Source organism: Furipterus horrens, unplaced genomic scaffold (genome assembly GCF_987537825.1).
Source record: "Furipterus horrens unplaced genomic scaffold, mFurHor1.1.pri manual_scaffold_2, whole genome shotgun sequence".
Classification (NCBI taxonomy): Eukaryota; Metazoa; Chordata; class Mammalia; order Chiroptera; family Furipteridae; genus Furipterus; species Furipterus horrens.
In genome coordinates this window covers 196419271-196442291 of record NW_028327172.1, presented here as the reverse complement: position 1 = coordinate 196442291, position 23021 = coordinate 196419271, and the positions used below count along the sequence as shown (strand labels likewise).

Sequence of the window (23021 nt, the reverse complement as noted above, 5' to 3'; positions counted from 1 at the left end):
ACTGAATATAAGAGGAAACGGATGAATCAAACAAACAAGCAAGCAAAACAGAACCAGAGGCATGGAAACAAAACACAGAATGACAGTGACCAGAGGGGGATGGGGAGAAGGGGGGAAAGAAGGGGATGGATCTAGTCAAGGAACAGGTATAAGGGACCCGAGGACAGGAACAGGGCAGGGACTGACTGTGGGTGCAGGAGTGGGCGGGGCAAGGGAGAGCAAGGAGGGAAAATTGGGACAAGTGTACTAGAACAACAATAAATAAATAAAACCACTGAAATGATAAAAGTATCTTTTGTATGCTAATGAGATTGCTTGTGGCTGGGAGCCTAGACGGTAGCTAAACACCGGGAAAAGCAGGATGTGATTGGAGAGTTGGAACTTTCAGGGCTGGCAGTTGAGAGAATCACCAATGGCCAAGGATTTAATCCATCATCCCTATGGAATGAAACCTCGATAAAAACCCCTTAACGATAGGGTTCAGAGAGCATCCAGGTTGGTGGACACATTGAGGTGCTGGGAGGGCAGAACACGCAGAGAGGCCTTTATAAAAGCTCCACACCATTAGTCCTTTGTACCATGCCCTATGTAGCTCTCCCATATGGCCTTCCCTGAGTTGCATCCTTTATATTAAAGTGGTAGTAATAATTAAACTGTTTCCCTGAGTTCTATGAACAATGCTAGTAACTTACCAAACCTGGGGGAGAAAGGGTTATGGGAACCTCAATTAATAGCCAATGTGTACAGAAGTGTGGGAAACCTGGGGACCTAACACTTGCAACTGGTATCCTGAGGACAGTCTCGTGGGACTGAGCCAGTAAGCCTGCAGGTCTGACGCACACTCTGGTTTGGCAGAACAGAACTGAATTGTAGGACCCATAGTTGGCATCGAGAGAGCTGGGGAATAGGTTGGCAGGAGGAAAACCCCACATATTTGGAGTCAGAAGTGTTCTGAGTAAAAACAGGTCAGCCAACACCTACATTTTCAGTTGAAGCACAAATCTGCATTTGTGAAAATAAAGCTTATTCTTTATGTCATCTTTTGTTAAAATCTGAGCCAGCAGACATATTGTGACAGATGAGTACTAGACTTGGTAGTATTTTTGAAATTGCTAAGTAATAATTAGTCCTTAAAGGCCTCTAACAATTTCCTCTGGCCTTTCTACCACCCTGTGGTATGCTGATTATTTGTGACAAATGAATTAACATGGTTGAACACAACAAATACTGACTTGGGCCTCTTCTGTGTACTAAAGCTACGGAGTCGCTATAGTTTATTCTAACACCTGTTAAGAACACATATTAAGTTTTCTGTTTCATGGTCAAAATGAACAATTCCTAAAATACCATAATACAAGGTATATAACAAAGTGCTAAAATACTTTATCAATAAGTGCTAGAAGACCCGTTAAATTCAGCATCATTTTAAGCTAAAGTTCCTTTTAGGAAATCATTACAAAGCATTTATAACTAGAGATTGATCTTAAAGCAGGGACTATATTTGATTAGTCTAAAAGAAGGTAATAACAACACAGCTTCGAGACAAGGTAATATTCTTTTTATTTTATTCCTTCAAAATGTGAGGTAAGTTTTCATATATTTGATTAAAAAAATTAACATACTCACTAAGCCTACTAAGAAAAAGAGGTATTAAGAAAAGAAACAACTCAAATTGCATGAAATTAGTATCTCTGCAGGTTTTCTGATTAACCAAGTCATTTTTACAAGGCATTTACATATACTGGCCAAGAAAGTAAATGGTATGGCAAAGTAAAAACATCATTTTTTTAAATGCCCTGTAAGAAATAAAATCACCACTAGCAATGTAAAAGTAGTTTCGCAATGCTTTCTTAAAGTAAGTGTGAAAACAGAAAATGTATAAATATATCTTACCTGAAACTCCTATAGGGAGTGATTATTTCAAAAGATTGTTTCACAGTTCGATCGACTTGCTTTACATTTGCTACATTCATAGGAATGATGGTAATACCAAGTCCACTCTTAAAATCCTAGTTTAAAGAAAAATATAAAAAATGATAAACAAAAACATAAGTTTAAAAATACAATTATATTCTCTAAAACCCAATAAATCCTACTGCATTTTACTACACATCTATGGAATTAAACAATTCCTTGAAAAACGCATTGGGTAGTTTTCTTATTTTAGGCAGTCACTTTCAATACGTGATGACAAGGTGCCATCCTAAGACTGACAGCTGGACTATTACTAAAGTATGGGTTTCTTCACATGAAACATAAGTTGCATAAGACAGAGATCTTGAGCTACAGATGCCTGGCCTTAAAAGTTGGGCACTTTTTCACCTTTATTACCCTACGCCCAGCAGCTTCCTAGGTGGGGGAGCAAATTACACTATGCAGTTGCTATAATTACTATTTATATAAAAAGACGGGGAGGTCAAGGCTCAAAAAGATAAAGCCACATAGAAAGTGAAGTTGTTCATCGTAGAAAAGGATCAAAACCCAACCATCAGTCTGCTCTTCCTTTGTTTTATTCTCTGTTCTACCACCTAATTTTTCTCATTTACTCTCCAACAAAGGTGTTACTTATTTCACAATTTTATCTCATTTCCAAAATTTTATTACATTCCTCTTTCTTCATTTAGATTCTGAAAAAGCTTCTCTACTGCTATTTTGGTATAAAAAGTGCTTTTTGTTCGACACCTACAACCACGCTGTTTGATTTGTCTTGTCAAAATTAGAAATTGTTCAAAAAGCTATACAGTCTGCATTTTAAAAAGCATTAAAGGTTGCAATATATTGTCTGATCATAAGGGCTTGGGAATTTGACTTATCAAATAAATAATGTCAACATGTTAAAAATACAATTAATCTGTACTTCAAATTATGAATTATCTATGTGAACAGATGCAGAATTCCTAAATTAAATTTCGACTGGGAAAAGGAGCCATACTAATGCAGACTACAAAAAACAGGGCTCCGCCTTCACTAAGGACGCTGTGAAAGGAACAATTCCCAGGCCTCCTTCTCTTCCGTCTCCTGCTATACAAGTTAAAAGAAAAAGTACTATTTTCCCCTTTTCCTTTGCAGGTGAGAGGGAGGGGCCATATGTCATAGTTTTGGCCATTAAAATATAAATAATCCCTGATTGGGGTGAAAGGGTGGAGGGAAAAGCTTTGGAAAAACAAAGCTGTTCACCCCTGGCCTTTGCATCTTCTTGGGGAATAGCGTCTAGAGGCACAGAAGCCACTGCAGGATGTCAGGACCGGGGTGATGAAAGGCCAGAGGACCAATTCTTGCACTCTAAGGATGCCTGAGTGAGTGAAAAAATGCAAAGAACCTTGCTCCCTCAGGGCATCAGCTCTCCACGCCTACACCAAGAGATTTGCTAAAACAAGTAAATCCCTATCTATGAAAGAAGCTGTCCTTCAGGTTTTTGATACTAAGGCATTCTGACATAAAAATAAGTGAAAGAAAATAATGTTAAAACAGATCTTCCCCCACTTGTAAAGGTATCTAGAGTTTCCACCACAAATTGGAGAAAAATCTCATTTTTTTAAATGTACAAGTTTTTAGTTAGAATAAGAATACTATTCATAAAACAAATCAATTTTTTTTTCCTGATGAAAGAATAAACTGCTCATTTTGTTAGGAGAAACAAGCCAAAAATTAAGAGTCAATAATATAAAAGATACAGAGAAATGCTAAGTGTTGTAAAATAATTAGAAGAATGTGGTATAACTCCCACTTTGCAAAGTAAGCCCACTGAACAAAAATTAGTACTTAATGGGATCTATACGGATAGAAGAAGGGAATCAAACTTTTCCAACCTGCCCCATTTTAATGTTTCAGCATACTGGTACAGTGCTATGCTTACTAATTAAATTAAAAACAAATCCTCAATTATCCACACCAATGGACTTCCTGGATAATGTAACTGTTATAGAAAGCCCTATGCCTGGCTGGTTTGGCTCAGTGGATTGAGCGTCGGCCTGCGAGCTAAGTGTCGCTGGTTCGATCTTCCAGTCAGGGCACATCAGAGAAGGAAAACTCTCACTCCAAAAAACCTCCGCTGCCTTGCGGCATACCCCTTCAGGGGAAAGACTAAGGGAGTAAACCCCGACAGAAAATCCGGAGCCGGAGTCCTTAAGGCGGTTTGACGTTGTAGTCAACACCGGCAACTCCTGCGGCGCACCTGAAGCCGAGCTGTATTGACTCCGTCTTTCCCTTGGACCCTTCAGCTGCGAAGAGAGGGGGGGTCTGCTGCATGGGCAACAGCAGACCCTCCATATCACCCTGCCCAGGCTCTGTAGCTTCAGCTTCACTGAAGAGGACACTCCAGCGTCATCGCAAGATGTCGATTCAACACGGGAGGAGACAGATACCGTGTCACTCCCGAGTCGGACTGCACAGCCATTCTCGGCGGTGCAGATAGACTCTTAAGAAGCTACACCATCGTCTCTCGAGACGGACGGCTGCCGATGCGATGCGATGTATAGAAAGCCCCAAAGGTCCTTTTTATAAATGAGGAAATAAAGTAGGAGTAGCAAGATAGGGTATTTTAAAACAGGTTTCTGATGGCTTAGCTTGATACAGTGATAACTCTAGAATTAAAAGAATTAAACTACATGTCCTGACAGGAGCTATAACAGATCACTGTGGGCTGCTTTCTCTAATGGGGGCTGGCCTGTGTTTCTAAGGGCACAGTACACCCTCAGACCATCAGACTAGCAGATGGTCACGCTGACAACCTTTATGGAAACGGATGGGCCCCATCAAGGCTCCAGTCTGAATAGATGGCCCTCATTTCTACAAGCAAGTCATAAAATGTCTACAAAACTGAAATTTCTGTTAAAAACAAGATAAGTGAGGGTCAGCTCAAGGCCCCAAACTTCTTTTGAGCAAGGAAAAGATGACTTTTTAGCCTGGAAAAAAAAAAAAAAAAACTGCAACCCATTTGTCAGCCGCTTGCTATGGTCTTACGGTTTTGAGTAATTTGAGTATCCACTGAACTCACCAGGGCAAATGGACTGTGTAATGTACCGCATAGGAACAAAATAAATGTCAGTGCTCTCGAGGGCTATTAAATAAGAAACGACTATGTTCCTTATTAAAAATATTTGTGGTGACATACACCATCATTTCAGACAGTATTTAGAACATATTTAGAATGTATCTCATTCGTTGATGCTCATTGAAATTATCTGTTGATCTGTCCCTCCCACCCTGAGATTCTGATTCCATGAATCAGAAAGCAGAGCCTTAAAATCTTCAGTTAAAAAACAAAGCAAAACCACCTTCTAAGTGAGTCTCACGTAAAGCCAATATTGAGAAACACTGATTTAGAGAGCAGAACCAGTTGTGGAACCCAGACAGTATGAAATCTGCAATATTTATATATCAGGATATAAACACTTTTCTCCACCTTCTGTACAGCAAAAAGGAAAACAAGGAAGTGATCAGATCATACAGAAATAATCTGAAAGCATTAAGACTGCTGGCTAAAAACAGGCTGGCCAGAACTCAGTGACACACTGGATGTCATCCAGATCCTTTGTGTCCTGGGTGCCAACCCTGTACTAATATCTGGAGGCTGTGAAAGCCTCGGTCTTCATTAAGCCCATACAGAACACTCCATAATCAATTTAGTATCGATTTGTGTAGTGCCCTGAAGTTGGCAAACAGCTGTGAACTCTCATCTGATTTTCTGAATAATTTTGTGAAGAAGGCAGAGCAGATATACCCATTTTTAAAATGGGAAAATGTGTCCTGGCAAACTGTTGATGAAGTACTGAGCAAGTGCCGGACATTGTGCTAAGGTCTGGGTCCACCCCAAAGCATAAAACAGGATACCAGCCTTGGGGAAGTCAGTCTAAGGAAGGAATGAGAGAGAACTGTAATAAGCTAGCAAAACAAAAAACAAAAACAAAAAAAGTGCACAGATGCCTATAAGGGAAGCACCCAATTCGGCCCAGAAAAGAGAGTTGGGTTGTGTTCATGAGAAGCTTTCCAACGGCAGTGACACCTGACTGGACAAATGACAAGACCCAGACCAGCTTGATAGGATACCTCTCTTGCTTTCATTCACTCATCTGTAAAACGGGGATAGCAGTAGTATCTATTGCATTACTGTGGGGAGCATTAAATTCATGCATTAAACATGCTGTTTAGTAATTGTTATTTTCTACCTCTTTAAGTTTGAAACCAATTGAACATATTACCTATTAAAAAGTTAATTACAAGAAAATTCATGTATAAAAATAACAAGCATACATACATTTTAAAAAATGGGATGTAACGTGAATGTTAAATTTTCAAGAAAATTTAAAATGAACTACTGACTAACTGTGAACAGAATGTGAAAAAGAGGTACAAGTCAGAAACAAGCCAAACTTTCAACCTTTAAAATGCTATAAACTGGACTGAAAATTAAAAAATTAAAAAAAATTAAAAAACAAAAACACTATAAAAACTAAATGGCTCGAATATTATTACAGAAAGCATAAAGGGAAAAGCAGATTCTGGAGTAAACACTATTTTACATTTAATTTGCTGTCAGAGAACATGGGATCTCAGAAAGCATGAACCCCACCCCTCACACCGCTGTGACAATGGCCATGGGTGGACAATTGCAAAGGTGTGACGACCGAGAGGCCCCGGAGTCAGACCTGGGGCACAACCTTGGCTGAACCACCCACAAGCTGTATGGCTAGTGGCAAGTTATTTAGTGTATCTAGGCCTCAACTTTCTCATTTCTGAAAAGACAGCAATATCTATCTTATACGGCAATGTTATAAAAATGATGAATATAAAACAGAGGGTCTAATACAACTAGACAATCATTTCAGTTTGAGAGTTCTAAAGCCAGAATTTATCTGAAATAAAAATTTTCCCTTTTATTTATAATGACTGAAGGTATTCACACCTATGAGTCCATATTAAATATTCAGATTAGAATTAATGGTGAGTATTCACCAAGATGCTGAAATGGGTTATTTGTACAAATTTAAAGCAACAAAATCTGGTTGAAACTACATTTTAAAATTATATAGTGAAAGCTGCAAAATAAAGTTTGATTCCTAAACAGAACAAATAAAGGAGAGTTTATTAACCCCAAATTTGCTGAAATCTCAAACCTATTTTGGGAAATGCTGAATGCCAAGTTTCAGTGCCAGAAATATTAGAACTTCGTGCCTAAACATTTGTTGGAAGCAGATGTGGCATTGTATGACATTGGCACCCGATATCCTGGGGAATACCAGATGCGAAGCTTGGCCAGATACAGGACCCAGAGAATGTGAGGCCCCCAGCTACATCCTGCTGCTGCTTTCTCTACCACACAACCCACAGCCCTATGAGGTCTATTTAAATTCTATCCGAGTTCCAGTCCCACACCAGACAGACACCAGGGACCATTGTGCTGGGGGGAGTGAGGGGGAATGAGTCTCTCTCTTGTTATGCCCTGATTTGAGAATGTTTAGTCAAGTAAACTTATGTAGTTAAAACCTCAATGCCACAATTATCATTAAATAGACAGATATACAAACCCACCAAGCAAGACATCCGGCTGCAATGACTCCACTAATATTAACATGATAGTCCAAAATGCTCAACAGAAAAAGATGGGCAGGCTGGTTTTCAAGACATCATAACAAGTAGAAAAGAAAGCCCAATATCTTAAATTCTGTGTAACATCCACATTATTTCAAGATTAATAAATTATAGACTCTTAAGAAGCTGCACCATCGTCTCTCGAGACGGACGGCTGCCGACGACGACGACGAATAAATTATAAAAATAATTATTTTTCCAGAATACAGAAAATTCATTGGCTTTGAAGTAATACAAAAAATTTTAATTACATAAACATTCTATGTAACAAAAATTAACTGAAAATTTAAAGTAAGCAATAGCTCTGACAAGCAGTTGCAGAAAATGTGACATGAAGACGAATATCATTATTACATGAAGAGCTTAAAGGAATTCTAAGACAAAATCCCAGTAAGTGAAGAAAATACAAAGGTAATTCATTGATAAGAAAATAATTTTAAAAGTAAAATGTTTAAAAAGATAAAACTCTCTATTCAAGAAAAGAGCTGTCAATGACCCTAATTCAACAAGTTCCTTCTACTAAATGTTTACTGAGTGTCAGCTACTTGCCTGGAACTCCTGAGAACACAGCAGTGAATAAAGTAAATATTTATAGCATTAATTTGGGAATATAAAATACATAACACTTTTAAGGTTAAAATGAAACTGGTACCTATTCACATAGTCAACAGCATTTAAATGTAAATAATTCTTTAGAAAAAGGTCATAAATATTCTTGCCAAAAAATAATCAAAAGGGAAGAGAAAACTACAAAAAGCTACTAGAAATCTTATTTATTTATCATTATGTACTATCCCTATTGGAAGGGAAGAGCTGAAAAGAGGAGGGATATTTTGGGTTACCACTGTACCTCTAGTGCCTAGAGCAATGCCCCAAAATGAGAACGTACCCAATAAAAATTTGTTAAATAGATGAATAAATACAAAAATGATCGAACTGTAGTATAGCCTATATAAATTCAATTACACTACTCATTTTATAGAAAGCTGAAGTAACAATGGAGAAAAACTATAATAATTATACTACATTGCAGGCACCTAAAACATAAGCCAAGACAAGAAATAGAGTAAAATTTGTGAAAAGTAAACACTTTGAGGGTAGTGTTGTGAGATAGTGCTAAATATTTAAAGGGTTGCTATTTAATTCCTGTGATGATATCACCACAGTTTTGTGACAACATGAACTGACCTAGAGGTGGAGTAAGTCAAACAGAGAACAATAGTCGGCAGCCGTCCGTCTCGAGAGACGATGGTGTAGCTTCTTAAGAGTCTATCTGCACCGCCGAGAATGGTTGTGCAGTCCGACTCGGGAGTGACACAGTATCTGTCTCCTCCCGTGTTGAATCGACATCTTGCGATGGCGCTGGAGTGTCCTCTCCAGTGAAGCTGAAGCTACAGAGCCTGGGCAGGGTGATATGGAGGGTCTGCTGTTGCCCATGCAGCAGACCCCCCTCTCTTCGCAGCTGAAGGGTCCAAGGGAAAGACGGAGTCAATACAGCTTGGCTTCAGGTGCGCCGCAGGAGTTGCCGGTGTTGACTACAACGTCAAACCGCCTTAGGGACTCCGGCTCCGGATTTTCTGTCGGGGTTTACTCCCTTAGCCTTTCCCCTGAAGAGGTATGCCGCAAGGCAGCGGAGGTTTTTTGGAGTCAGAGTTTTCCTTCTCTGATGTGCCCTGACTGGAAGATCGAACCAGCGACACTTAGCTCGCAGGCCGACGCTCAATCCACTGAGCCAAACCAGCCAGGGTGAGAGAACAATAAATATCATATGATTTTACGTATATGTGGAATCTAAAAAACAAAACAAACAAAACAGAAACAAACTCATAGATTCAGAGAACAAACTGATAGCTGCCAGAGGGGAGGAAATAAGAAAATAGGTGGAAAAGGAGAAGGGGATTAGGAGGCACAAACCTCCCAGTTATAAAAACGACCACGAGGATATGATGTAGAGGAGCGGGTCTATAGTCAGTAATATCGTATGGTTACTAGACTTCTTATAGTGATTAGAGCGAGGTATATAAATGTGGAACCACTACGTTGCATACCTGAAATTAACATAATAGTGTATGTGAACTATAATTAAAAATAAATTTAGAAAAAAAAAAGAATTTTAGTGTCAGTTTCTGCTCTGCTTTCTAACAAATGTTTTGATTTATCTCTTTATGGTGCTTTTCTACTTTTTACAGCCTATCTGGAAAAAAACAAAAACAAACTAACATTGCCTAAGGCATTTCTCTTAACTCAGCCAGGAGCTACTTCAAGTTTCAGTTCCTACAATCTGCTAATGAAGGAAGGAAGGGGAAAGAAAGAGATGGAAAAAGTAAATGTTGGAACTGATCAACTGAGAAAAAGAGAAGTCCATGCTAATTCCACAGAGTTTAGACCTGTCGGTGAAATGTACAAGAAGAATGTGTAGCCTGGCAACCCACTCCCCTTGCTATATTTATGCTACTTCTCTTAGAAGAAATTTGCCCTGGCCAGATGGCTCGGTTGGTTGAAGAATCATCTGGTACACCAAAAGGCTTCGGGTTTGACCCCCAGTCAAAGCACATACCGGGGTTGCAGGTTTAGGTCCCGGGTCAGGGTGCATATGAAAGGCAACCAATCAGTGTTTCTCTCTCATATTGATGTTTCTCACTCTCTCTCCTCTCTCTCCCTTCCCCTTTCTCCAAAATCAGCAAACATATTCTTGGGTAAGGATTTAAAAAAGAGAGAAGAAATTTCAAAAATAAGGCAGAAATTTTTAAAATGTCTTTTCTAACAGTTATTTTAACTTAGAAAATACATGTAAGTTTTTGATTCAGTAAAAAGGACAGGTCAAAAAAAGTAAAGAATTACTAAGAATATATTTGTAGGGATGCTTGACATGGAATCTTAGGGACACCTATTGGAAGTAGAGAAAAAGCTTTAGAAAAGATTAGTAATAATCTATAAAATTAGAGTAAATGTCCAGACATAACAGAGTTAAAGGAACTTAAGGCATATAACAGTTTCAAATTATTTTTTTCAAACACATTCTTTTATGCTGACTTGGCAAATGGAGTTTTAATTTCTCCAATAGTGCATTCTCTGGTAATAAAAGTCTGTGTGAAGAAAAGAACTGAAATAGGATTTATAAGCTGAAAAATAATAAGTTTATAGAAAATTAAGATTTTAGCAAAAAACCCCAATAACTATAGTTTAGAACATATAGTATTTATTAGTTAACAGTTCTTCAAAATTTTTAAATTACCACTAATATTGATTTTCTTAACTTTCTGCTTAAATGTTTAACATTTCAAAATGTTCAGTACAAGAAAAAGATATGCTTACCAATGAAACAATCACAAAAAAGAGGTCTAGCAGCCCCAAGTTAATGGATGATAAATTAAAGCAGCACCCAAAGCTGTGGAAGGCTGTTTTTAAGCATTTTCCAGCTCCGGAAATACCTTGTTCAATTTACGTGGGCTTTCCTGTCACCAAATCACCAAGATGCTTTCTACAAATGCAGATTTCAATACATCTCCAGAAATTCTAAGTCAATGGGTTAAAGAGTCCAGCTATCTGGAATTTTAATGTGCAAGTTTAAAAAATGGCCTGAGAGACAGAAAGTCATCTTTCTTCTTCACATGACGCCATTTAAACATAAGGAGACTAACTTAATTACCTAAGCCAGTTAATAGCAGAGCAAGATTGAAAACCCAGAATTGCTACCGTCCAGTCCAATCTTCTTTGTTCCAAATATGCACCCAAGTTTCTTTTATTATAGCTCTTCAACATAAGCTGCAACACCTACACTTCCACCTAGCTCCACTGCCAGTTTACTCTCTAGTCACCTCCAAATTAGTAAAACTATATACAAACAGAGATAAGAAAATTAAAAACTGTTAAAATGTTAGGGTGATGTAGGCCACTTTTTTTTAATTCTAGTTACACTGTAAATTATATGGACAACAAATTCATTGATTTAATATTTTTTTAATTAAAATAATTAAGTTTTGATGCTTAGAAATAAATCAAAGCCAATACAAATTAAAATACAGTAGATCAAATCTAACATCTCTTACATTTTTAAGATGATTTTTTTTTCCATTATCTTTACATACTGTATATAAAACTTTTAGAAGTTACATCAAAATACTTTATTATTTTTTAGTGCTTTTCCTAAACACTAGCTTAAAGCCATCTTCATGCAGGAGAAAGACTCCTAATTTAACATGTCACCCAAATTCTTCACACAATTTGCTAAACCATGTGAGCAAACCAATGGGCAACTTCCCTCTCGGGGAATGGCATACACTGAAATGTAAAAGCAAATAAATCAAAATGGTTATGTCAGGGCCTAAATGTAGAGGGCCTTCCTTATTTACCCATCCAGTCTTTAGCCAACTAGTTCTTTAGACCAAGTCCCTTAAGACCTGACTCCATACAATATGATTAATATGATGCAATTTTTTAAAAGAACACATAAACAAACAATAGTATGAAAGTTTTTAGAGTGTGTGTGTATAATATATAGATGCATGTTAATGCATTAAAAAGGACTTGAAGTATACATATATTAAAAACAGGTTTGCTTCTCAAAAGATGAGGGGGAGGTCTACTATGAAAGCTTTAATTTTAAGGAGAGTATATTCATTATTTGTGTACATGGAAGTGTTCTAATTCTCAGACCTCATTAGATGCCCATTTTTTGTCCTTCTCTGTAACTCCTACACAATGTCTAACAGAGCACTGAGCTCACCACCTGCCATAAACACTGGTCTTTTCTGACTTTTCCTCCTGGAAAACTTGGGTCCTCTAGTAAGCGCATCATTTTTAGAGGGCCTGACAGGATATAACGTTTATTGAATGAACACTGTGAACCTTCTAGGCAACTAAATTATTCAAGGAAAGGATCTTAGTCTATTTCTAAAAGGCCACCTATTTTCTTTTCAACATGCACTTTAAAATGATAGTTTGGTATAGCAGCTAAGAAGCAAGGTTTTAGAGTTACCAAGTTCTGTTTTTAAATTAAACTCTGCATAATGAACTGTAATCCTTAAACAAGTTACTTAATCCTCATTTTCCTCATCTATAAAACATGAATAAGAATATTGCCCCCCTACATCTGTAGAGAAGATTAAAATTAATGTTTATAAATTAATTAGCACAGTAGTTGATACTTAACAAATGGTAGTCAAGCCCAGCCAAGGAGCTCAGTCAGTTAGAGCATTGTCCCGATATGCCAACTTTGTGGGTAGAACAACCAATTGGTGTTTCTCTCTCACTCTCTCTCTCCCTCCTCTAAAATCAATACATAAAAAATTTTAAAAAACAAACACAAATGGTAGTCATTATTATCTATTTTATGCCCAATTACTAACATTAAAGAGAAAATTTCATAATTTTCTGCTTATCCAAAAATAATGAATAAAACCTTTAAAACACTCTACTTTACTTTTAGAGAATAACAAACTCAGACAATCTAACTAATATAAGTTGTTGCAGACTCCGGCCAACAGTGTCCACGGCGTTGCAGATGAAGGCGAACAAATTCACCCAGACTCTACAAATCCTGTGGAGAAAAGGGACAGAGTGGCCACTCTCTAGGTGAGAGCACGCCCCAACCCTTGCCTGGACAGGCTTTCATTGCTTTCAGAGTGGATTACCTTAAACAAAGCCATAACTCATTATGCTAAAGGCAAGGTCACTTCAGATGATTATTCCTTACAAAAAAGAATGTCATGCATACAAGGGAGTGGTAAGGATGGGTGGACTAGTGACATCCTGTCCTTGAAACAGCTCAGAATAGTCCTCAACAAGTATTCTATAATTGTACATTAAACATTTGTTGTTTCTAACTCAAGGTGAGGGAGTGTTAGCAAAAGCAAGCTTCAAAGCAGCCCAGATACATTGCAGGCCTGATTGGCTTCCAATGGGAAGCCAATCTTCGGGCTTGGCTCTTGTGTGCTGCCTCGCACCTGCCGGTTTTCCGAACCAGGGCTAAGCTACATTCGCCATTGCCACACAGACTGGTTCCCTATAGGAAGTGATTATACAGTATTCCCTCACTTATTGCGGGTATTACGTTCTAGACCCCCCCCCCCCCGCGGTAGGTGAAAATCTGCAAAGTAGGAAACTTACATTTATTTTAATATTTATATATATTTTAAGGCTTTATAAACCCTCCCCACACACTTATAAACCGTTCCCAGTCCCTTATTAACCTTTCCCACTCCCTTATTAACCTTTTCCACACGTTTATAAACACTACTTATGTTCTTAAACATATTCTACACTCTTAAACCTATGTGACTTTAACAACATACGTATACAGTACCACAAAATCCCACAATATAGTGAAAAATCCGCGATAAATAATTAAATATAATATTTTTTAAATCCCACAATACAGTGAGGCCGCGATAAGTGAACTGCGATACAGAGAGGGGCTACTGTACTAATACTTTGAAGCCCATCAGGTCTGTGCAAGTAAAAGATGAATACCTCAATTAATTTGTAGTATTCATTTGGCAGAGTAACTTCCATACTGATATATGTAAATTAGACATTTTTAATCTCCATTCCAAGAAAAGTTTTAATCATCTTACTTCACAAACTGAAAACGTTCATTTTGAGTTCATACACATTATTAAGCTATACATCACTATTCTTGAGGAATATACTAACTATCCAAGTTATTAACATGCCAACCGGGCTCAACTGATGCTGTCCTCAGTTAACTGGCTAAGAAACCTTATCAAAAAAGAAAAAAAAAATGTAATGAATAAGTTCACACTGAAGTTATTTTTTAAACTACTGTTGTTCATTTTGAGTTGGTATCTCCAGTTTTTTTTTTTATGAAAATAGTCAGCATTCATAATTCACCATATCATAACCCACTATAATGCATATAAAATGAGTTCATTTTAGATCTGCTACCCAAAACACACCATTTAATTCCACTAATAATTACTAAGCATTGAATATATTCTATGCTGAAAGATTAAGTAAAAATTAATTCCCAAAAGGGGTAAAAAAATAACTTTCTTATACATATTAAAATCAAGATATGTTATGGAAAGGGAAGTTACAGAATTAAATGAAGTTAAAAGTTTTTGATAAAATTTAACATCAGTCCCCTCAAAACACTTAAATTTTCTATTGGGTCCTTCAATATTAACCAAATTCAATAAGTCAACAAATTAAGCTTATATATATATATTTTTTTATATATGTGTGTGTGTGTATCAATCACTTGCCTCTAGTAAATTACTCCTCTACCAGTAAATAACATATCTGCTTTTAAAAAAAGCCAAAATGCTGTAAACTCAAGAAAATATGTGCTTATTCTGTAATTTTCTGTCATAAAATCACACACACACACAAAGAAACACAGCAGGTGCAGAACTGGGCCTATTTCATCAACAGCTGTAATGTTGAATTTGTTCTTAATTATTCTCTCATGTAATGTTATAATGTTACTTCAGCTAAGGAATACTTTTCAAAAATCATTTTCCATGATTCTATTTCCTCAGTCCCTTAAAAAGGTGATGTCTAGCCTCAAATCTGATGTGGATTACTTTCCTACTACTGAGTAACAGAAATTTCAAGAAACAACTCTCTTTGTGATATTTATTGGAATACTCAAAGCAAAAGCAAGACCATAAGAACACTAATAAGTAACAAAGCACAGCTGCTAATGTAATCAAGGAACTGCAATTTGCCATTGCTGTAATATAGCTTACCTGTTCGTTTTTGCAAAGCCACACACTGTTTCCACTTAACACAGTAAAAATTTTGGCTTTATACCCTCTCAATTCAAGATATCCACATTTATCAGGTGCAGCAACTGCTTGGGACTGTGAGGGGGACTGCGATTTCAGTGCATTTAACAGTATGCTGATCCAGTCGTTTCTCTCCTCTGAAAATAAAAGACCGGAAAAAAATACATACATCCATACTTTTATGTTACATACACATAGAAACATGCACAAGGGACCTACTCCTTCTACAACAGATAATTCAAAGATTGTTCCCACAACCACACTCTAAATGCTATTGGCAAGCAGGACCTGGAGCCCAAGGAAATAATAACATCCAATACTCTGTTGTCCTATAACCAATGACACTGACCCCAAGTAGGAGCTTATTAGAAATGCAACCATGATGAATCAGAATCATCCTTTTTTAAAAAAGGACCCCAGATGACCTGTTTCCATGTTCATGTTTTAAAAGCACCCTTTTAGATTATTCACAAGATTGGATTTTTCTCTTTTAATAGAAGAAAGTGATACTGTGACCAAACAGTTAAAAGAGTGTACTTGGCAATTAAGTTACTCAAACGCCCAGAAAAATCTTCCTTTCTGTCACTTAGAGCATACTCTGTGTGATAGTACGTTGCCTTGATGTTCATTTACCCATTCTATTCTCAACACAGTCATTAACAATAGCATCTCAGCTGGTGAATTAAAATTTGGGTCTCTCACTTCTCTACAAATGTTAAGTGACCTTCCTATGCACGACACATTATTACAGGCACAGGAATTGGATCTTATCCCCTAGGAGCGATCAAAGCTGTAAGTCAACTTAGATATGAACACTAAATGGAACACAGAATGCAAAAGTGTCAAACAAATGGTAGAAAATAATAAATGAATTCAATGAAGGTAAGTGATCTGCTGAAGGGTATGAAGTAAGTTAGTATTAAATTAAGAGACTCGAATGTTTCAACGCTCAGACAATTGTTGCTGGCACTATGAAAAGAAGGGGCATTTGTCGTAGGACACGAGAATGAAGAGCACCTGAAGAGACAAACCTGAGGCGTGGAAAGCCCAGGAGACAGAGCAGCACTATCTGACACATAGAAACAAACACAGGGCGGCTGCCAGAGGCAACAAAGAAATACACCCCAAATGAAAGGAGATAACAAAATTCCAGAAAAAGAATCAAACAAAATGTTGCTAGAAAATGGCTTAGCAAAAAAAAAAAAAAAAAAAAAAAAAAAAAAAAAAAAAAGGAGCGGTGGATATCCAGGAAAAAGGAAAAACAGTGAATTCCAAGTAGGAAACATTTTGAAGAAGGCTAAAGATACTCTTTCCCGAAGCTTGAGGGATCGGACAGTAACTCAGGTATTTCCAAGGCAGTTCTGGCCAGAATAACTTCATCGTAAACTGAAATAAGTTTCCACAGTAGACTTCTTCACATTAAAACATGAATCCAAAGTTATTTCTTAATATGAGTCTTAATTTCAAAATAGCTTCATATTTGCCCACTTTCAAAACTACTAAAATGAGTTATTTTATAATATGTCTCAATTTTAAAATTATTTTCATTCTCGCTCATCTTCAAAACTACTAAAAAACAGTTAGTTGTTATCTTTAATGACCAAAGTCAAAGTATTTATTAAAAACTGACTCAGCAATGTCTATTGCGGGTGTTACATAATCTCCAGGTAATAGTGCTTGTTCCTAGACATCAGAACAAAATATTTTGTGAACTTCCCCAGCATCATTTCGTAAACTAAAAGATGTAAAAATATTCAAGTTACTAAGTCAATATGCAGCAGCTACTCTACATTCTACATCTACATAAACAGACCCAGACTACATTATGATCATTTATTGCCTTTTCAGTAACAACAGACCTTCCACTTAACTTGGTTATTACTTGTGATCATTAGTTTCATACATGATATTCCTATCAAAAGCAATCTATAATGGTTTGTTTGTTTGCTTGTTTGTGTTAATCCACATAAGTCACTGAGTTTAAAATGTTGGCTATAATTTTATGTACAGGGCCAAAGTGCTGTGCCTTCCAGATTATGATTAGTATAGATTTCAGTATCTGGAAATAATTTGAAATTCACAAGTGTATCTGTGGACGGAAGTATATTAAGGCTGCATCTCAATAAATGGTTCCCTTACAGCCTAAAAGAATTATCTCGCTCCTGAGGGCCTCGTCAACTAATAGGGAGTAAACAGTCATGAAGAAGATTAGGAATTAATAGTAACATTCAGTTTATTCTTAATAACCTATGCCAATGAAGATAAACAAAGATACAGAACATTCAAACAATAAAAGAGATTACAAGTTTCATTTGGCATTTGGCCGTACAATGCGTGCATCCTTAGACAAGGGAAGTATGCTTGGATAAGTCACAATATTCCAAAACAAATAATAATTTTCCTTTGGGCAAAGTGTCTTGGGCAAAGCAAGAGGCTATGCTAGGTTTTGCTGGCTTTTCACACCAAGGTACTTTTATTCTTTCCAATAACAAATATTTATTGAGTGTCTACGCACCATTTCTTCTGAGGACATGCTCTGACCTAGATATGGCTTTGCTTAAAGTAGAACATTTCAGGTTTTAGAGAAAGAAAAAAAAAAGGGAGTAGGGGAAACAAAAACGTCACTTTCGTGTGTCACTTTCGTGTAATTATACTAGAATGTAAACAAGAGATAACAGCAACTCCCTAAACCCTCACATCAGCTCTTGAAGTATTCAGGAATGCCAACTATGGTAAAATACTTAAAAAAGGAAATTTTTAAAAAATCAACAGGACAGACAATATCCTCTGAACTACTGAATTTAGCAGTAGGCATAATTACTAGTAATAATTGATTACACTGGGTATTATTAGGTGAGGGCTGTGTGACAGATTAATAACAGAATCCAACCAAATTTAGATGGACCCTTACTTTTGATGTACTATAATCTAAAAATATAAAAAATCCCACAATATATCCCATGATCAATTTTAGAGAAGAAAGTATTGTACATCAGAGTTATTCTGGAAATCAATAACCATTCATTCATACAAATATTTACTGAGTGCCTACTATATTCCAAGATGAATTCTAGATACCAGGACTGAAGAGTGAATAGGAGAGATCATGGCCTTACTCTCCTGGAGTTTACATTCTTGTGAAAAGAGGGAGGCAATAAAACATTGTACATTACACAGTGACAAGTGCAACAGGATAAAATAAAGAATGAGACAAGGGACGCAGGATGAGCTATTTTATGTAGGGTCATAGAAAAAGCCTATGAAGGTGATGGCTGAGCAAAACCCTAAAGGAAGTGGGAGTAACAGAGCAAGTCAGGAGGACAGCGGGAGGAAGAGCATTCCGTAATTTTTTTAAAAAAGGAGCAAATATTCAAGACTCGAAGGGAAGAGCAGGTTTGGCAAGTTCACAAAACAAGAGACCCCTGCAGCTGAAATGTAGTGAGTAAGGGAAAGCTCAGAGGCGACAAGGACAGAGAGTCCAAGGTCAGGCCACAGAGGGGCTTTCAGACATCGTAAGTGCTTGCCTCTCGGGACGGAAAGACAACGGGGCATCTGACGTGGACTGGTGCGACCTGACTTTCTTGTTGAATGACCCCCCTGACCGCTGTATTGAAAACATGACTACAGTCGATCAGGGGAGGCTAGTACACTAATCCAGACAGAAGCGGTGGCTTGTACTAGAGTGGTAATGGTGGAGGTGTTGGGAATTGGTCTGAATACAGACATATTTCCGAAGTCAAACTGGTAAGATTCACTGATAAAGTGGACGTGATATATGAGAGAGAAAAAGACAGAGAAACAACTCCACGGTTTGTGGTCTATTGTGTTATGAGAAGTCTCTCAAAGGACACAGCAGAGGACTTTTAATCCCCCTGGCTCTCCCTCCAGGTAGTCAATGTTCCATGCCTTCCGTCTGAAACATGGACAATTTCAAAACAGGTAAGTTTGCTTGCCCAGAACAACTAAGGGGAATTTATGTTTGTTTGTTTGTTTTATCCCAAGTGTTTTTAAAAATAAAAAATAAATTTAAAAAAGGCTTTGCAGTATCACAACTTCCACTGGAGGACTGCACGATGCTGTCTGGAACGGCACACTTGCCTGTCTCCCCGGATCTAGAATTGGCTACGGTCAGCGGGAAGGTGGGACCTGCAGCTGAGAGCCAGTGCGACAATGGCTGTGGAATGGGAAAGACCACTTAGAATGCTTAAGCCCTCTTTTTACTATGAGAACTGCCTACTAAACATCACCTGCTTTTTAAAGTAACACATCTGCCTGTGTGACCACAGGTGCCAAGGGAATACAGACTAACTGAAGAAATTATTAGCTGTTATGACCAGTCTCAACGGTTCTGTTTGAGGACAAAAAGAATCAGGCTAAATTTTATATATGAGGAACAGTATTTTTAAAACATCATTATTTCAATATAATTCACTTTCAACTAAGAGAATAACAACATTGCACTAGGAAACCTGGGGTAATTGAAGCCTTTCAAAATGTGTGGGGAAAAGATGCAAAGTGTAACCCTGTCTTAGCCGTGGGCTACGTGGCAGCTCGGAAATGGCGACACCGGTTTCAGGGGAGACCAAGGGTAGCTACTGTATATAGATCACTCAGAACCTTTCTGCCAAAAATGAATAATTCAACTCTGTTAGGATATGAAAGCATTTCCCCTCTCTGTTCTAAACTTTAGTCTTGTATGAGGAAGAAATTAAAGCAAAGTTTAATTTGGCTTAAAGTGTATCAAGTCAAATATTTCATAAAGCATATTTCAAATGATTGATTTCTCAAGCTTCCACAAAATAAAAAATCATATGTATATGTACATGGAAGGAAAAAAACCTAGTAAGACATATTAAGTATCTTGTTAAAAGTTCCATATTAAAAATGTGGACACACACATATAATTTACATTTATGTATACATACAGACACATCGCAATGTCCATGTATCTTTAAAATTCTGAGTTGTTACTACGTAAAAATGACTTTCAATAAAAATAACTTATTCAGTTATTCCATGTAAAGTCTCTCCATTTTCACTAAAGCAGTATTTTCATGCTTTCAAAAATTAAAGATCCAAGACTTATGTAACAAATAATTTATAGCAAAGTTAATGAAATTCTTATACGAAGTTAACATCACAGAGATGAATTATGTAACACAGAAGGATTTAATGGTCAGTTATAAGCACATAACTTAAATATGTGTGGGCAGATGCATTCTACTTAAATAAAATGTCTAACTTAACTGCAACAAGTAAGTAGGGCTAAACAGATTTTCACATGATTTGGAAACTTCACATAGTACGTCTACTTCAAATGCAGGCCATGTGGCATGTGTGAAGGTCACTGTGAGAGGACAAGGGGAAGGAGAGAAGCTCCTCAAAGAAACAAGCAGCATGTCTGGGGCGGCGGGAACTGGAGCAGAAGGAAAGATCCCAGGACAGCCAGTCAAGAGGAGCGGTGCCATGTGTTTTAAGAAATAGCCTAAGAGAAAACTATGATTTCAAATGCAAGTTCCATCTCGAGTATCACAGCTCTCTGAACTATAGGCAATGAAATCACAAAAAGTGGCTTCTCACATAAGCAAGTCTATATAAAATGCTGTAGGAGACAGGGGCTGGCAAACTTTCTTTCTGCAAAGGACCAGATAGGAAATATCTTAGGGTTTCCGAACCATACAGTCTGTGCTGCAACTACTCAATACTGTCATGGAGCCAGAAAACAGGCATTAGATGAGAAGCCTATGAAAAAGAGTGATTGTTATTTAACAAGATTTCATTTACCAAACCAAGCAGAGAGTCAGATTTAGGCTACAGGACCTGTTGTGTCAACCCCTGCACTAGGCTAAGGCTCTCCACATTTTGTGATAGCAAGAAACACTTTTTATATTCTATGTGTGCAATATATGCATCGCCATGTTTCCCAATACAATACTTACTAGAAGCAATGTACTTTAGTATTTCTTATTCTTTTTATGTTTGTTTTCTTTGGGGGGATGTTTTTTTCTTTTGATGCCATCAGAAACCAATAAATTGATCTCATAAGTGGGTAGTAATTCAGTTTGACAAAAGATGCTCCAGTGTAAACAGCAGCTGGAACTTACTCATTTACTCATCATCCTAAATAATACAAGAAGCTTTCTAGGAAGATGAGGTCTGTCCAGAAAGTATCCAGCCATGTGCTATGACAAATAGACACATTTATTAAAGAAGATACAAGAAACACTGTACATAGGACAATGATTCCTCAGTCCCCTTCAAAATAGGCACCTTGGGACTTCACACAGTTCTTCCCATCGCCATCAGCTGCCCCATCGTATTTTGCCAAATCTCATCAATGGTCTGAAATCTCTTCCCTTTCAAAGGTGAATTTAGTTTTGCAAAAAGCCAGAAATTACACAGTGCCAAATCTGAGCTATAGGAGGGCTGAGTCACCTGGGTGATTTGATGTTTTGCCAAAAAACTGCACAAGATGTGATGCGTGAGTGGGCACATTATTGTGATGAAACTGGAATCACCAGTTGTCCATAGCTGTGACCTACTGAATTATCCAAATACTTTCCATGGAGGAAAGTTCAAGCTTAACACAAAATCTGATGCAGATTTGCTGCTTTACTCAGTCATTTTGAATGTGACGGCCACACAGTACACATGCTCACTCAACCGCATCTACTGTCCCCACTGACTAGTACAGTGAAGTCATCATTGTTCACGGATAAACATTCCAGTCCACACTCTCCTTGGCTGCCAGGTTACATCAGTGTTGCCCAAACTGTCCTCATTATATTAACAATGGCTGGTCTTTTTCCAGACAGACCTCGTATATAATATTTATTAAATGTTTTCTATGGGCCATGCCCAAGTGTATGTTCTAGAAATCAAGCAGTTTAAAAAAGACAACTATTGCCCCATAACAATAAACATTGTTGTAGCTTACAAAAGGTGAATGCTCATATGTGTAAAATGGAATAATAATTGTAATATTTATATACCTTATAAAACTATGGTGAAAATTATCAGCTCATAGTAAGTATTCAAGTATTCAGTAAGTTTTCCATATCATCATTATTCAAATGATTAAGTACCAAGAAGTAAAAGTACTCTTAAAAATCAAGCTGTTAAAATCTATCCTAAAAGTGGGCTTCAAAATAAGTTAAAATCCTATTTAACTAAGATGACCTTACCTATATTATTTAAAAGTAGTAAGGTTTATAATAATGATACTATTGGCGATCAAAATACACAACAGAAAACTTTTAGCCGTCCTGCTCTCTCTCCCTCTCCCACACCCAAAAAGTGTGAAGATTTAAAAGTTTAGACTCCATCCCCAAACCACCTTTAGAGCAATTTTCACCATCACGTGACCTACAGTAAATGCTGCAAGTGAAAAAACTCAAGAAAAATAAAAGTTGCTCCAAAATCTATGTCAAAATGATTACTGTGCCTTTACTGTGCCTGTGTGCCCAGTTAAAACCTGTCCTATGTAAACTTCCATAAAACCAATCTTTTAGTAATTAGAAAAACTGATTTTGCATACCAAGTAACTATTTTGCATTATCGAAACAGCTAAAAGGTTGGCTCTGTAATAGTAGAGATGTGTCTGCTTTTTTCACTGCTGTATACCCACAATTTAGAAGAGTTCTTGAAACTTAGTAGAATCTCACTAAGTATTAGTTGAAA

General features: G+C 37.2%; 1 protein-coding gene across 1 annotated transcript in view; it reads right to left on the bottom strand.

Annotated features, from left to right (window-relative positions):
- ARAP2 (ArfGAP with RhoGAP domain, ankyrin repeat and PH domain 2) overlaps positions 1-23021 on the bottom strand; it is a 145361-nt gene that overhangs the window by 92061 nt on the left and 30279 nt on the right. The window contains exons 8-9 of the mRNA XM_090266994.1: positions 15303-15478; positions 1894-2009 (exon numbers count right to left, since the gene is read on the bottom strand). Coding sequence (XP_090123120.1) covers positions 1894-2009; positions 15303-15478 — 292 coding nt within the window. The remainder of the gene's footprint in view (positions 1-1893; positions 2010-15302; positions 15479-23021) is intronic.